The following is a 17,098-nucleotide window of genomic DNA, read 5'->3' on the forward strand; positions in this document are numbered from 1 at the left end:
TGTCTCGTCAGAGCAGAGAATTGTTTCTTGTGGTCTGAGAGTCCTTCAGGTGCATTTTGGCAAACTCCAGGCAGTCCGCCATGTGTTTTTTTACTAGAGAGTGGCTTCTGTCTGGCCACTCTACCATACAGGACTGATTGGTGGATTGCTGCAGAGATGGTTGTCCTTCTGGAAGGTTCTTCTCCTGTAGTTCAGACAGAGTGACCATCGGGTTCTTGGTCACCTCCCTGGCTAGGGCCCTTCTCCCCCGATAGCTCAGTTTAGACAGCCTGCCAGCTCTAGGAAGAGACCTGGTGGTTCCGAACTTCTTCCATTTACGATGATGAAGGCCACTATGCTCATTGGGACCTTCAAAGCGGCACACATTTCTCTGTACCCTTCCCCAGATTTGTGCCTTGAAACTGAATTTACCACAGGTGGATTCCAGTTAAGCTGTAGGAACATCTCAAGGATGATCAGTGTAAACAGGATACATCTGAGCTCAATTCTGAGCTTCATGGCAAAGGCTGTGAATACTTATGCACATGTGATTTCTTGCAAAAAAAAACACTTTTTTCAAGTTCTCAAAAATGTGTAGAATTTTGAGGGACAAAATTAAATTATTCCATTTGGAAAAAGGCTGTAACATAACAAAATGTGGAAAAAGTGAAGCACTGTGAATACTTTCCGGATGTACTGCATCTGTACATGCTGTGGCCCCACTGCTTTGTACTTGTGTATTGTTTTCGAACACAAAGCCAAACACTATAGGCACCAATGTTGCTACACAATAGCCCCAGTGTTCAGCTCCACTACATGCTGTAAGAGGAATCGCCACAAGGGCCACTTAACTGTACTGAATTTAACACACTATTCTGAATCCCCAACCATATCTTTTGCTGCAATAGTGTAACACCATGAACCACTCACTGCCCAGGGGCATGTGTCCTTTTAGTAGCCCACAGGTGTCCAGAGGCTTGTGTCTTTTAGAAGGACACAGCAATGGCGTGGAGGCAGAAATCTCACGTCTCCCAATTTGGGAAAACAAAGACAAAACTATTACAGGATCTGGAAAGATGAGACCTGGAGCACATGGCTATAGTAAGAGCTTTTTAAGACAACACTTTGACATAAAGTGTCTGTCTTTTGAGGCACTGGTATGAGCTCTGAGTTGCCTCATGCACTTAGATCCTTCAGTCTAAAACTAAAACTATCTACATGGCTATATACTCTGAAAGGTGGGTGACAAAACATATTTTTTTGTAATTTGGATGACCTGAACCTTTAACCTGAAAAGAGGTCTGATGAGCCAGATTAACGGAGAACACTGGTGTGTGGACGTGCAGGGTCTGTGACATGGTGGTCTTTCTCTTTTGAACATGGGTGGGCTACATAACAAGCTGAAAGGCTGACATTTGCAGAACTGTGCCAGTAAAGCTTCTTCCTCAGGAACTGCAGGAAAAACTGTGTGTGTGTGTGTGTGTGTTTTGGACGGGAGCAGGACCAGTCATGTATTAATAATAATACAGGTATTAGTGCAGATGTCAGTGCACACAAACATTATGATAACATCTTGTTCTTACTAAATAGATTAGTTGTAATGGACTCACACCAACTTTAATAAATCATTGTAGTCACTTATACTAAGGACTTGTGATGATTCATAAGCACTTCAGTCACAGAGGATATTGTGCCATTTAAGGTGAAAATGAACAATTAAGTTCAAATATGTCATCTTTTGCTACACTGTCATCCACGCTGATAACAGGTTTCCCTTAATTGTCCAATGGAAACTCATTACGTCACATCCTGTCAGCTGTCGCTTCCGGATGCGGTGAAACGGCAGAGAAGAAGGAAAACACCGCACTTAAGCTACATGGATTTAAATGACCAGACGCCATCCATAAAGTCAGAGGACACGCCAGCACCGTCCGTTATGGTTCCACGGAGACAAACACACGCGTCGGAAACTGTGTTTTAACGGTTTTTTACGTCGGATGGCCGCAAGTGAGCGTTGTTTTTACTGAGTAGCCGTGTTTATGTCTTCTCGCTAGCTTAAGCCTAGCTTTAGCTGTTACGCGCAGACAAATACCTTCTCTCTCCTGGAAAACATAACTTGTCGTCGTCGCTATTCTTCGTATGTCGGACAGGAGGGAGCCGAACTGTGCGTGTTTAATTGCTGTTGAAAAGCCTTCAGAGTTTATTTTGGTCACTTTGACGTCAAGGCTGTTGTTCTTCACTGTCAACACAAGTTTAAGAAAATAACAGAAGAAGTTACCGCTGTCCTGAAGCATCCAGGGCTCGTATGGGAAACAGCACATTGTATCCGAAGAAGTCACTCTCAGACAACCCAAGGGCAGAAAATGGATGTGATGTGGACTTCAGTCAGCACACAGAAAACAGCGCAGATACATCGTAAATAACACTGCCCTGTCAGCCGGTAGGCTCCACAACTTTTTCCCCTCTGCTGACAAGACACTTTGCAAACAGTATCCTGTGTTTGGATTGGGCTCAAGCGGAGGAAGTTTCTGGTTTTATTTTTGATTCAGCACAACCTGGTTTTGACTTTATCTTAGACTAAGTTCTTCAGCTCAACAGGTAGGTCTACTGTTGTTGTCATATACTGTACATGTATGTTTGGAGTGAAGTCACGTGGCTCCATCCAATAATTATTTTCATATTTGACTTATCTGTCACTTATTAGCTTTGAACTATGTTTTAAGAAATGGGTAATAATCGTTTTGGTTTATTGGAGGCTCAAGTGAATTGTATGTTAAGTTTAGCCAACATGCAAAGAGTCTTCAGTGTTAGACCTGACACAATGTCATTTATAAGTCGATCGACAAATAAATGAATCAGCAACTATTTTGATAATTGATTTCTCATTTAAGTCCTTTTTAGCTCATATGCTAAACACTCATGGTTCCAGCCTTTTAATTATGAAGGTTTGCTGCTTTTCTTTGTCTTATGTGACACTAAACAGAAAGTTTTAGGGTCTTGGACTGCATGTCGACCAAAAAAGCAATTTGTTGATTACTTAAAGTAATTGTAACAGATATTTCTCACTATTTCCGACCATATATGTATTTCTAATCAAATGATTCATCAGAAAATGAACTGCAGATTTATCATAAATGAAAGAATGTCCATGACATGCTTTTGTAGAAACATTTTAATTGTCACTGTTGCCACACTTAGATTGAATGCCTCGTACATTACATTGTAATAAGTGTCCCATTGTGTTAACACTGGGATGATGTTCGATTCAATAGCACAGTGATCCTCTTGTCATCCTCCTGCACAGTGAAGAATGAATGGCCTCTCCCTCAGCGAGCTCTGCTGCCTGTTCTGCTGCCCGCCGTGCCCCAGCCGCATCGCAGCCAAGCTCGCCTTCCTGCCCCCCGAGCCCACGTACGCCTTTCTTCCGGACCCAGAGGCGGGCCCTGCTGCACAGGGGGTAACGGGCACATCCAGCATGCGGGCGCGGAGCGGCGCCTCAGTTGCTGGAGCCGGGGCCATGGAGGGTAGATGGAAGCTCCACCTGATGGAGCGAGCAGAGTTTCAGTACTCGCAGAGAGAGCTGGACACGACGGAGGTGTTCCTCACTCGCTCCAGCCGAGGGAACAGGGTCGGCTGCATGTACATTCGCTGTGTTCCTAATGCCAGGTGGGTAGTTTGAAAGAAAGTTTTTACCAACCCTCTGAGTCAGTGTGGTAACTAAGCTCTATTTGACTGACTTTTATACATGTATGTTATAGACCACAATGACCGTTCTTAGTCATTTTATGAGTGTGTCACACTTCCTCAGAAGCATTTCCACTCCCTCCTTTCTTGTCAATCTTCTTCCACTTAGATTCAGGTCTGCTTCCTTTACTTGTCTCCCTGTTTACTCAGCTGACTCACAGATTTTCTCTTCCTGCTTTTCCCTAGATCACTGCCATTAATTTTAACAGATATTGTTCGGACATCACTCTATTTTTCCGTTCTTTTATCTCCTTTCGGTCTGAAGGAGCTTGAATGTAGAGTTTCGCCTGCCCTCAATAATTCTGATGCACGATAATGATCATAATAAAAAAACGTCACGCTCAGTGACAAGATACCAGCTCTCAGTGAGTCAGAGAAAAAACATTTTCAGGTATCTGGCTTCCTCTCCTTGATGTCTTTGCCACTGAATTTATTGGAGGTGATTAATGGACAGTTTTATGAGTAGTGATCATGTCATTTAACCTAAGTAGAAGTTATATTTTATGTGCTGAGATGTAAAAGTTCAGTTTTATGCTCATCCTGCTGCACTGCACCGCTGCTGATTAATTTAGCAAATCAATTAAAAAGACATGGACGGGCTTGTGTTACAGTCTGTGTATCTTGTATTAATGTCTATCTAGTATTACACAAGAATGAATCCAAACTAGACCTGATATGGCAGAGCCATTGTTATGCCACATTCTGAGTGGAGAGACCAAGAGCAAAGCCAAGGGCTACATGGGCTCATAAACAAAACCACTGAGGGAGGATCTCGAAAGAGTCAGTGTGTAGGAGAAGTATCCGATTTCTCCAGGGAGCGCAACATGCACTCATGAATAAAAGGCAAGGGCTAGAATACCCAGCTTTTATGGAGGATACACTGCTTCTCAGGTTGTACAAAATGTTTAGAAGTGAGAGGCATTTGACAAGAGTCCCTCGTGGTAAACTGATCCTCCAACATGCAGCATTTTTAGACAGAGACATGTCGGCACGCAGTCCAAGTGACGTGGTCGTGTTTATCTTAACAACAACTTCCTTATGGTTGGATGGAGAAATGTGATGAACCAGACTGTGTTTTCACCTGTTTGTTTGTGTCTGTTTTCATGTTAATCCTCATGTGACTCTGTCTGTTTCTATTGAAGTGCAGTAGAATTTCCAAAGTTCATACAAAGCCTGAAGAAATGATGTTTATTTCCTTTGTTTCATTTACTTGTGGGGTTTTCTAGTCATCCTAGATTCTGTGAAAAAGACCACTATTTTTAGAAATGGAGAGGATACAGCTTGTATATTTAGCTATAATATAAAATCTGGGCATTTGCAATAAACAAGGACGTAACAATAAGAATCTATAGACTATTTTATTCCCAGATATAACTAAATCTTGTCAGTGATTGAACCTTTAACTGTTGTCCCATCTACTAACCTGTTGTTGGTATGTGTGTCCTTTCAGATTTACAGTACTCTTCTCCCACGGTAACGCGGTCGACCTGGGCCAGATGAGCAGTTTCTACATCGGCCTTGGCACCCGCATCAACTGCAACATCTTTTCCTACGACTACTCAGGCTACGGCGTCAGCACTGGCAAGCCCACTGAGAAGAACCTCTACTCAGACATAGATGCCGCCTGGCACGCCCTGCGCACACGGTGTGTTTTTGATTTAATTGGCCCATAGGTGTCCTTCAATGGATGATATATTACACAGCATCTTGATCTGCTGAGACAGGACGCATAGTTTAGATTAGGAGCCGATCAAACCATGTTAAAAATGTGGATGGATTCAAATATCCTCAGCTTCTGCGCATGGCACCAAAAAGAAGCAAGACGGGATGAAATATTAATTTAGGTAGAAGAGCGTCGAGTAAAGGAATGGGAAGAAGGGCTGCATCATTGTGAGTGGCAGAGGTTGCGATCGGGACAGAGCTGGGATGAAGAGAGCAGAGCAGAGTGGGGACAGGTCCCGTGGGAATAAAAAAAGAGTGAGATGGATGGATGAAGATGAGGAAGGCTGGGGGGGAGGTGTCTCTCAAGGGCGCTGTGGTGTGATAAAGTATCTCATTAGTGAAAGCGGAGCTGCCTTAATGTGGCTGTTGCCCTGGGAAGACATGACACCACAGAGCATTGACTAAGGGTTGGTTGAGGTGAATTTACATTTGGGTGTAGCTGTCACTCTTCACTATGTAATTTCAACATATTTATTTAAAATCTACCTCTTAAGTATTAAAAAGTGTAAGAACAATACATATTTATATACTGGGCTGGTGTTACTGTATGTGTCTGTCACTGCTCTACTTGTGGTGTGTCACAAGGCACAGCTTCCACCAGTCTTCACTACAAGGGTTTCATGTATGTTTCTTCACCAGGTATGGCATTAGCCCAGAGAATATTATCCTGTATGGACAGAGCATTGGTACAGTACCCACTGTAGACTTGGCGTCACGGTATGAGTGCGCTGCCGTGGTTCTTCACTCACCTCTAACATCCGGCATGAGAGTCGCCTTTCCTGACACAAAGAAGACGTACTGCTTCGACGCCTTCCCCAAGTAAGTCTTCTCTCTGTCTCTTTTTCAACCAGGCTCTGTTTCGCAGCCTCAAGTGTAATGCGTTTGACACGTTCATGTATTTCAATGTTTAAATACAAGGAATTAATGATGGGGTGAGTCATTCTCCATTGCCATCTCTCCTTCACAATGCCAGATCTATCATCCCTCTCGCTCCCCTCATCTCGCCTCCCCTTCCCTTGTCCTATGTACGAGTACGAACGCCACCTGTTGATGATTGGCTAGAATAGTGCTGTTTCCCATGTGCAGAGCCCGAGTTGTGTGCAAAAAACAGATTTTTTTTTTTTTCAGCGTGCACACAGAATGCACAGCTAGCAGACCGCTTATATTGATCAACAATCTTTCTCCAGAATGACTCACAGCACCTTTAAATGTGTGCTTTGTAGTGCATGGTGTGATTAGGTTTACACATGTGATTTATGGCACTAAATATATAATTGGCTGTCTTATGTCAAAGAAATGTTTCTACGACAGGGAAGTCTTTATCTTCTCCTCTGTCTCTATCTCGGTCTCATAAAATCCTTAAATAAGGTGTTCATGCAAACATAATACACACATACAGACAATTTTACTGCCAGTTGGCATTTCCACGTAATTACAGATCTGCCAGCAGAAGAGTGTAATTGCCACTCGCACTTGGAGAGCATTTCTTGTCCAAGGCAAACATCTGCGCTGAAAGAACACCTTCTGTCCTTTTAGTGCGTATTTTGGTGGCATGATTTTACTTACAATTCTTATCTTGGTTAGTGTGGATATCGTTTTTATTTTATTTTCGTAGATGTGAGTAGGCTATACAAATCCTGTAATATTTCAGAGAAGACCTGGCATGCCAGAGGTCTGTGTTATCTTGAGGAGCATTCTCATCCTACACCTTTTCAAACATGATGCTCTGCTGTAGAGCTGCAGCTCACGTTTGTGTCACTTTATGTGAATCATTCAAACATGATAATGTCAGGCGTAATGACCTACATCACATCAATATGTATGGGTGACCTTTTCTGTGGAATTACGTTGTCAGGGCAAAGATTGGGTCCAGTGTTATTTCATGTTTCTTAGTGATAAACAAACACTGCCACGGGAAATAAGAACAGTGTTGTCAGTTTAGAAAGGTCTATACAATGTACGATTTAGTAGATTTCACCCTGGTATAACAAAGTGAATAACTACATTTGTATAAGCAAAACATCTGTGGAACTTTACCTTCGCCAAAATGTACCTACTGAGTTATTAGTCTACTTTAACATATTTGCATTTGTACATTGATATCAGATCTCTTTCACTTTGTTCTAAAGATGATTGTGCATGAGTGTAAATGTAGTAAAAGGTATGCCATGCAGGACTTTGAGCTGCCAGAACATGCACAGCCCAGTGCACCACCTGCAGCATCACATACTTACATAAGGCTGCAACTCAAGAGAAGTGAACCCAGCTACCTGCGGGAAAATGAGCAGTGAGGTGTCTTGCAAATATTCTAGCGAATGATGTGTTTATTTAAATGGAATTGTTTGTGTTTGTCGACCAACAGCTGCACTAATAGTTGGATTACTGGCTTTAATAAGCCAGCGAGTTTAGCCGTCTTCAGTCTAGCTTCCTAACGGGCATAGCCGCAGGCAATAGCTATGTGTCACGATAGTAATTTCCCACAACTCCTTGCAGTTAGAGAAAGCAGGCAGCAAGCCAACAGCTACATTAGCTAACTGCTTTTAGGTTCAAACAGAAGAGTTTAGCAAAGCTTGCCGAGCGTCAGACACAGATGCCACAGGTTGCAATGTTAGCCTGGTCGCTACCTTTTTATAAAGACCTGACCTCACCTGCGCATTGTTATTGGCTAAATGTTGCAGCCCATAAACACCCCGTCCACAGCAAAATAAGGAAAATAGAAGGAAATACAGGCAGAGGGGTCTCTGCAGACCCCGCCACACACTTCTGCTGGGTTGTAAGCGGTGACTGAGTGCGATTAACTTTTGTATGAGTCTATAAATAGTTTAGGTAGTAGGAAAATCTAGTGTAGTATACCTTTAATATTAAACTATGAACCTAAAAACAAAAATCTTGTCCCACATGTGTTCAACTGAGAATGTTAACTGAGATCTGCAGCATACAATGTGAGCGCTTATTCGCACAGTGATGTTTAAAAACACAGTATTAGTAAGCAGTTCAAATCACACTGATATGTTCCTTTTAACATGAAGCAGTAATATTGCGGAAAGCAGGTGGCTGATTGTGCAAAAGCACTTTCTTGCCCTGTACTTGTCAGATATTCTTCATATTCAGTTCAAACCTCCCACTCTGAGATTTGGTGCCCCACATTTGTGTGCGATTGTAATGTGGGTGTCCACTGTAAAGTGCGGTTACTGTGTTTTTATTTTTAAACCTTGGCCACGAAGCAATTCCCTTGGCCCGGACAGTAGCGACGCAGAGTAATGCTATCATTAGTGAGACTCTATCCCTTCTGTTCTCGTTGTCAGTTTAGCTTTAGTGGCTGAGTCTGACGAAGGTCAATAGCAGCCAACGCCAGCCTTAACGCAGAGTCTGGTCCCAGATGGTACAAGTGGGTGAGGAGCAGAGGTGGTAGGAAACCAGGGAATGCCTTGCTGTGTGTGTAGTGAGCTGAGAAAGCCTCCAGTGTTCGCCTGTTGTTCACATTCAGAGTGGGCAGCTGGCATCCCTCCTTTCTCTATGTGTATCTGTATGTTTCGCTCCTCTCTCCAATGTAAAGTCTGTCTTTATTCCATCGGATGGCTTGGTTATACTTAAAGATTTGGCTTTACATTTTTGATGAAGGTGTCTGGTTTTTCTACCATATTTGGCAATAAATAGATAGAGTAGATAGAATTTATAAACTAATCCCAAGACTCATGTTTGTGTTCTGTCCAAGGGTAAAAACTGGACTGCAGAGGTGGATGGGTCAGCACTGATGTAACCTAAATTTGCACATATAATCATTTATCTGCACCCAGGCTGTATAACCATTATTTTTCAGTTGGTGATACTACACATGGGTCAGTTTTGGCTAAACAGAAATAACGACAGGAGAATATTACTGCACTGGGGCGGCTGTGCCTCACGAGGCTTAGCGGGTCATCTGCAGGGCTGTCCACATCACAGGGTTGGCGGTTCGATCCCCACCTCCTCCTGTCCACATGTCTAAGTGTCTTGCCAGTGCATTACTAATTTCCGATCCCAAGGCCAGATAAATGGGGAGGGTTGCGTGAAGAAGAGCATCCGGCGTAAAAAGCCCCTGCCAAATCAAATACGCGGCTCATAAAATCAGATTTCCACGCTGGTTTTGGCAGAGCCCAGTTTGCCAGCGAGGTGGAAACAAATGAACTGAAAGAAGGACAGTTTAAAAGCAATAAATATGTTTTATAGACTATAGCAATTTACTGTAGCAGCAGCGAAAAATAAAGCTTTGCTGATCCATTAAGATGTTCTTAAGAGCAGCACACTAACCTACTGTGACGTCACATTTTATGACCTGATCCAGAAAGCCAGTGCTGTATGAGCCAAACTGTACATCGCTGTTGACCTGATCTGTGCAACCTGCTTTCAGACCTTTTATCGGGGAAGTAAATAATTATTTACTCCTTCTCTCATTCCTCCCTTTTCCCCTTTATAGCATCGAGAAAGTGTCCAAAATCACGTCCCCGGTGCTCATCATCCACGGCACAGAGGACGAGGTGATCGACTTCTCCCACGGCCTGGCTCTGTTCGAGCGCTGCCCCAAGGCTGTGGAGCCTCTCTGGGTGGAGGGGGCGGGACACAACGACATTGAATTGTACAGCCAGTATCTGGAGCGCCTGCGCCGCTTCATAGGACAGGAGCTGGCAGTGCAGCACGCCTGACCCGTCACCAGCAGGGCCATCGTCATCAAACATCATCATTACCGTTTTTCCTGGCCCACTTAAATCTTCATCTCTCTGTCCCCAAGAGTCATCTAAACCGTCCCTCAGCTCGCCGTGACGCTTCGCACACTGCGGTGCTTTGTTTTCGGGGGCGCGGCGTGACTTTAACGGACCGTGGATTGATGCGACACGGAGAAAAGAAGCGTGCTCAGAAGCAGCAGAAGTGCGTGAGTGTGAGAGACTTCATCACAAACTGCTTTTAGCATTTTTTAGCAGTTATTTTAACAGTACAGCTGCCGTGTGTTAGCAGCTAATAAACTCCTTTACTGTGCAATAATACAGGCGGTGTCCAGAGGAAAACGGACTGTAACTGAGAAGATCTAACAGAACAACAAACTGAGAAGTAATCATGTAATCTGTGACGTTGTGGTCCACGTGGAAAATGTCCAGCCGACGAGTTTGTGTGTAACTTTAATGTCCGCCGTTAACCCAAGTGAAAAGGATAATGATGCAGCATGGGAAGCACGTCAGAGGACTCTGCAGTGCTTCTGACGTGTGCTGGGGAATAGTTTGGTTCTCTAATAACCTATTAAACAGGTTTGTAAGTAAATTCTCTACATTGAATGCAATCGAATGCAATCCAGCCCAACAGTAAATCCCGTTCAGAGGGGTTGATGTAGCTGTATTCCCGTTTCTTAGCGATTGGTTTTGTTGCATTGGACTGCATTATTTTGAAAGGTGTTTTTAATATCCTTCCCCCCCATGTATGCACATGACACACACAAAAAAAGGCAGGACGCGTGTAAACCATGATTGTAACAGAATGTGATATCACGCTAATCCTTTTTGACATATACTTAGCAACGTGTTTCAAACATGTTGGGATAGGAGCAAGAAGAGACTGGGACAGCTGTGGAATGATCCAAACACACCTGTTTGGAGCATTCCACAGGTGAGCAGGTTCATCGGTGACAGGTTGTGCTATCATGATTGGGTATGAAAGGAGCATCCTGGAAACGGTGAATCGGTGAACACAGTTCATGTGTGAATGACTGCATTCTGTTTTTATTCACGTTTTACTCAGCGTCCAGACTTTTTCGGAATTGTGCATACAAGGAGATGAATTTGAGTTTTGCGTGTTTCATTTTGTTTTTCGCTGTACTTAACATTTTACTCAGGTAACCCTCTTTTAGACATTAGGGTCAGTGTGTTCCACCTTTGTTTGTGTCTTGTGAGCTAAACCTCCTCAGATCCTTTGAGCAAAGATTTCTGACAACAGCCAGAGTGAGATCTTTTTTTTTTATCCGTAATTTCAACCACGTAACGAACCAGACTATGATCCTGAAACTGAGGTACAGACCAAACCGTGAGCATTGCGCCCGCGACGTTCTCTGTCTCGTTCCACTTGAGTTTCCTTCATTTCTTCAGTCTTCTCTGCGCCACATCTGCGGCCCGGTCGTGGAGTGGGATTAGCCGTGTTAAAGAAGGAGAGAAGTGCGAGAGCCTCGCAAAGCAAATACCTCCAGCTCCCTCGTTTAATGGAACGTCTGAGAGCCTGTTAGCCCTGTCCGCTTTGTTTTAGTTTTGTTCGTCTTGTTTATGTCTCACACCAGTAGGTCACAGCTGTCAGCACAGTTCCTGTTTCCCTCAGTGTCTGGAACAGAGAAGCAACACTAAAATTAAACAGGCCTCGGTTTTCTACCTCCGGCCTGTTTTTATCTCGCCGTGTCTTTAATGCCGCCTGACAGCCATCCTGCTCACTCGCACTCCATCTTGACCATTTTGTCAATTTGAGAAGTGAATTGAAACTTCCCTTTGGAATCGAGTATTTTACGATGGTTGGCAAATAGAATTGCTAGTCGATTTTGGCATTTTAATGATCGATGAGCTTCACATTCTGGTGACTGAAAATCATTCCCACCTTTTTTTATACGTGTAAGCACAAGAACATGTTTTATCACAGTATAATGCAGCACTATGCGCCCTTATTTCCCTGCTTTAACAGTAAGGAGCTCCTCTGAGGGACTCACACTTGACCATTTAATATCCGACAGGTGTGAATTAAAAAAAAAAAAAGTCATCTTAAAAACAAAAAAACAACGTTTCGGCACTTTTATTGTCGACCACGTTGACAATGCTATTCCACTACTGTTCTGTGCTACAGGTAAAAATAGACAGCTGATAAACTGTGTGTGGGTGAAGCCTCTTTCCTCTCTGGTTTACAGTCTTTATGAGAACTGCCTATAACATTTCTACGTCTATGCACACACGTCCCACATAATAGTTAAGTATTTTTACATATTTTAGGCTCGACTTCTTGGTAACTCTGTTGATTTGATACACAGAATTGAGTGTAACGGTGGTACATTACCTTTTCTAGCTGCTGGTGTGACAATATAGAACACTCTCGAACATGCTTTATTGAGTTACAGTTGTTTTTGTGCAGTTTAAGGGAAATATCACTAACCATTATACAGTAAATTGCCCCATTGTGCTGCAGTTGTCGTCTTATTCTTGTGACAATATTGTAATAAGCCTACACAAAGAGCTGCTGGCAGATTCAATCAGCCGGCCGTCCTGCTCAAGTCGTTTTGGGTTGACTCAGAAGATAAATTGTAATCCTTCCGTTTTTACTGCCTGTTTTAGATTCAGTGCACTCCATCGTGACAGGATCCCTTCCTTCTCTCTCTTAATGGTCTGTTTTACAACCAGACACGAGGTGAAACATCTTAAAGGTGCAACACTCACCGAGCCACACAAGTGTTTCATCTTACGGAGTTGATTTATGTGAGCGCTGCGCCTTTAAACGTCCGAGTTGAAAGCTGATATTGTGACTGTTTTTGTGTGTGAAGAGAAGTCAGGATTTTCAGGTTTTCTTGTGTATTTATGAACCAAAGTGTAACTCCTTTTGTAGCTCTTCACCCAGCGTACCTGCTGTTTATGTTATCTTCTTAACCAAAGGCAAAAATGGAAATTTCATTTCCCTTTGTTCACTTTTTATTTATCTGTGTGATTGGTCTGATCTTTTCCCCACTCCCACTTTAAATTTGGATGCAAATGAAATGCAAATTAGGCAGATTGCTAAATAATTATGTTTTATCATATCATGTTTGATTTCAAATCTGCAGCATAACAGCAAAAATTACAAACTTGTGGGTGTTGTTTTTCAAGCTGTTAAAATGTATGATTTGTGGAGGAGTACAACCAAGCAATACAGCAAAGCCCTGAGTTTGTGTTCGGCAAAAAGAAACGTGTGGGATGAAAGAAGACAGAAGACCTTCTGTTTTTGTCTTTAATTCAGTTGTGTGGATTTCTGGTGTTACACATCTGTGGGTATCATTTTGGTCATCACACGTTGTTATCCGCTGTTTATTATGATGACTCGTTTTTAGTTTTTAAAGATTTTGTCTTTTTTCCATGATTAAAGAGAATAAGAAGTTAATAAAACATGATTAGAAACTGATTATTAGCACATCCTTTTTTGTCTTTTTTTAAAAGTATGTCTTCCATCCAGCTGTCACAGTAAAAATGTGCCCTAAACTGCAGTAGAAGAGCCTTTTCTCCACATTTCTTCCAGAAATCAGTGTTACATGTGTCCCATTCAGTCCCTGATTTTCCACTCATGGCAGTCCTGGCACTCGCTGAATAATGGCCTGCCTGTGGTGAAAGGCCTCACAGGGCTGCACGAGACAGATCCAAGACCGGCTCGGGTGAATAAGTGGCGGATGAGTTAATGAGTCTTTAATTGCCTGGTGCGTGTTTCTCTCCTCCTCTGTGAGGTTGTGTGTTGGGATGGGTTTGTTATCATCTGTGCCAAAAAAAGGTTCAAATGATGTGTTTTAATTAAACCGGTACAAGGGCTCAGGTCTGTCCCAGCCTCCCCTCACTGTCTGCCGCCGTGTTGAGTTGTGGGGAAAACAGGGACAGATGGATCGTAAGCTGCGCTCCCCCTCCTCCTCCTCCGCCTCCACCTCCTCCTGAACGCACACTCTTGTGCCAGCTCCTTTTCAATGGACTACATAAACAATCTGGTGTCCCACTCAAATGCTCTTACAGATTAAAAGCAGCTGCGGCGGCACATCCCCCTGCGTAAAGCAAAGTTAGTGCAGCCTGACCTACTGCATCAAACGCCGCCACCAGCCCTGCACACCTAACGCACGACTCTCACACAGCCCTGTGCTCAAAAACCCTTTAATGTTGACTTGTATCAAAGGATTGTGGATCTGCTGGGTCTCCACAACAGAAGACTTAAAACAAGGCTTGCGAATCAAAGAGCTGCCTTTGACTGCTCTCAACGAGAGAATTGCATTGCAGCGAACATTTGGACTCGACTGTATATCAGTGTGAGAGATAGAGACACACGTACAGGCCTGCGTAGTTCCATCAGATGCTGATATGTTCTTGTTTAAAGCCCCATAAGAGTTCTAAGGGTTTGGATAAGGAAAGAACAAAGGTTGGCAGGAACTGACTGCGACACAAGGCTGCAGATAACCGGGAGAGACCACAATGCTTGCTTAGATAAAGAGATGCACACTAGGGAAGAGTGTGTAAGCATGGAACTAAAGGTTGCTGGGTAAAACAAAGTCATCATTTTGCAGGTTTCAGTTTTTAAAAGCCTTGTTTAGCCGTCACTTAATGTATACAAAAGTACAAAAGTTGGCTCTTATACCGCTCTCCAGCTCGCCTAATTCAGACCTGTAAGCATCTGAGTATGGTACGTGATCGGCTCAGGCAGAGACGGGTTTGTGCAGCCCAGAGACACTCGGAGGAGGCTGCAGGCTGACACCACAAAGCGCGTTGTTTCAGAAAAGCGACGAGGCTGGAAGGAAACACACCACCTGCGCTGCGTACACATATGCAGCACCTCTATAATGTCTCGCTGCTTAATCACTCAGGAGTCACCAGCATGCAGGATGGACTCCGGCCTCGAATGAGACGTTGTCTCATCATTCAAAAGGAGCTGCAGCCTCCTCACACACCTCAGAGGGAGAAAGAATATTTCCTTCAGTATTTTGATGTGTGCATATTTATTTGGGGCTACCCAGCACGCCCTCTGAGTGTATATCCTGCTTTTGTTTCTCATTACCATTCTCGCAGAGCAGATTTTGCCCCGTGCATTATGTATATCTCAGTGATGTTTATCTGCTGTCTTCTTTGTAGTCTGCGGTGGGTTCTAATGTGCTCCCGTCTTTAGCGTTATTTTATTTTTTGTGCTAGGATTCATCCTCAAGCACTGAGCTTATTCTGTCAAATGTAATTATATATTCCCTCTAGCAGTGCATGGTATATGTAACTAATATTGTGTGTGTGTGTGTGTTTATGCTTGTCTCTGAGGTGAGAGGACATTTATTTGTACCTGGCCTGCATGGCTGTGAGAGGAGGCGCGCTCACTCTGATGAACTAGCTGGTCGCTCAGGGAAAAAAGTCTTTGAGCGACCACCTGTTGAAGCGCGCTTGCTGTTATCATGTCCCCCGGCCTTCAGGTCGATGGAGCTCTTTGGGTGCAGGCTGCAGGTTTTATTTTGTTTTTATATTTGCGCACACTCCAGCTGTTAGCAGGAAATGCAATTCAATCCAACAGCTATTAAGCTGCTGTGAAGGCCTGATCCAGAAAACGGAGTGTGAAAAATATCACCGACAGCGGCCACTGGAAGCACTGAAAGCCCTCCACAGGATGAACCTGTGATGGAGAGCAGAGAGGCTCCACTGTTTTCATCACAGCAACACTTATACAAGCATGCACCCTGCAGCACTGCAGTACAGGGCTCTGTGTGCTGGAGAGGATCACATTTGAGGAATAATTACACTGACTTCACAAAAGAGTATTCTGTCTGTCTCAATAGAGCTTCAGAGGCTTTTAGGAGACCTGAGCTGCACACACATACACACACACACACACACATACACACACACACACACACGCTTGTTTTTATCAATTAATGGCTCTAAACCTTTTTGACTTGTGGCCCCTTAAAATGGATAAATGTCTACTTAATGACCACTTATCACAGGTTTTAATGTGGACTTGAGTTGTCAGTTCAGCCAATGAATTATTAAATGATTTTCCAGGATTTTACAAAGAAACAGGAAAATCTTGATATCTTGTTTGCTCTTTTGTTCCATTTCGCGGTGCCTCTCCTTCGGTAATTGCCTTGAACAACGTTTTGCTCTTTGATTTTGTCATTATTATTTCATGAGCGGGTGTTAAATGAGACAACAAAGCTCTTTGATGTTTCCACTCGTATTTAGTTGTTGTTCTGAATGTTGCTTGAATGTTTGTAACAATGAAGCAAACAAAGACGTGCATAAATAATTTAAAATCCAAACTTTAACACCGGGGCTGAAAAATGCACTCATTTTCTTTCATTTGGTACACTCGTGGCTGCTCAAGTGTATGTTCTTATTTCAACCTTCTCTTGGTTTTCTGCATAAGAACTATTTCACGTGTTCTGCTGTGTTGAACGAGGGTGAACCTCAATGGCTTGTAAACGAGAGTCATGTCTCCCAAATGTATGTCTGCTTTCATTTTTTAAATGAATTCCTGTGAATGTCAAAAATGCATCTTTGTCTTTGAATTCCTGGAAAAGGGTTTGACCAGCGAAGCAGCAAAGCAGTTTCAGGAAAGGAAGGTCGTGACTGCTGCACTCAAGTCAGCAGAAATGTCTTCCACTCAGCAAAATAGCTTGGGCTCCGTCCAGAACAGCTTCTGGTCCTTTTATTGATAATGTCAAACCTAACAGGACCGAGCATGTTGTCTATCACAGCACAAGGGTAAAAAAAGACAGAAGCACAGCCGCCTGCATCCTTCCAGAGCAGTCAGAGGAATGATTAATCGCAGCTGTTTGTGCAGATCTGATAGATAGCAAAGACTTACAACAGGCACAGAAAACATCTCATGATCAGACGTCAGAAATTACATGTCGCTCATTGTGGTTTCAATCAAAAACACGCAGGACAGCCATCATAATGAT

The 17,098-nt window shown here is 43.3% G+C and overlaps 1 protein-coding gene across 1 annotated transcript; it reads left to right on the forward strand.

The window, feature by feature from the left end:
• Window positions 1–1,826: 1,826 nt before the first annotated feature.
• Window positions 1,827–13,590, forward strand: abhd17ab (abhydrolase domain containing 17A, depalmitoylase b). The gene is made up of 5 exons (XM_041936120.1): window positions 1,827–2,577; window positions 3,284–3,645; window positions 5,174–5,368; window positions 6,085–6,264; window positions 9,902–13,590. Exons 2-5 carry the CDS (start codon window positions 3,290–3,292, stop codon window positions 10,125–10,127), a joined length of 957 nt encoding a protein of 318 aa, XP_041792054.1. The 5' UTR covers window positions 1,827–2,577; window positions 3,284–3,289; the 3' UTR covers window positions 10,128–13,590.
• The last annotated feature ends 3,508 nt before the right edge of the window (window positions 13,591–17,098 follow it).

The sequence above is a fragment of the Chelmon rostratus genome, chromosome 4 (assembly GCF_017976325.1).
Source record: "Chelmon rostratus isolate fCheRos1 chromosome 4, fCheRos1.pri, whole genome shotgun sequence".
Taxonomy (NCBI): Eukaryota; Metazoa; Chordata; class Actinopteri; order Chaetodontiformes; family Chaetodontidae; genus Chelmon; species Chelmon rostratus.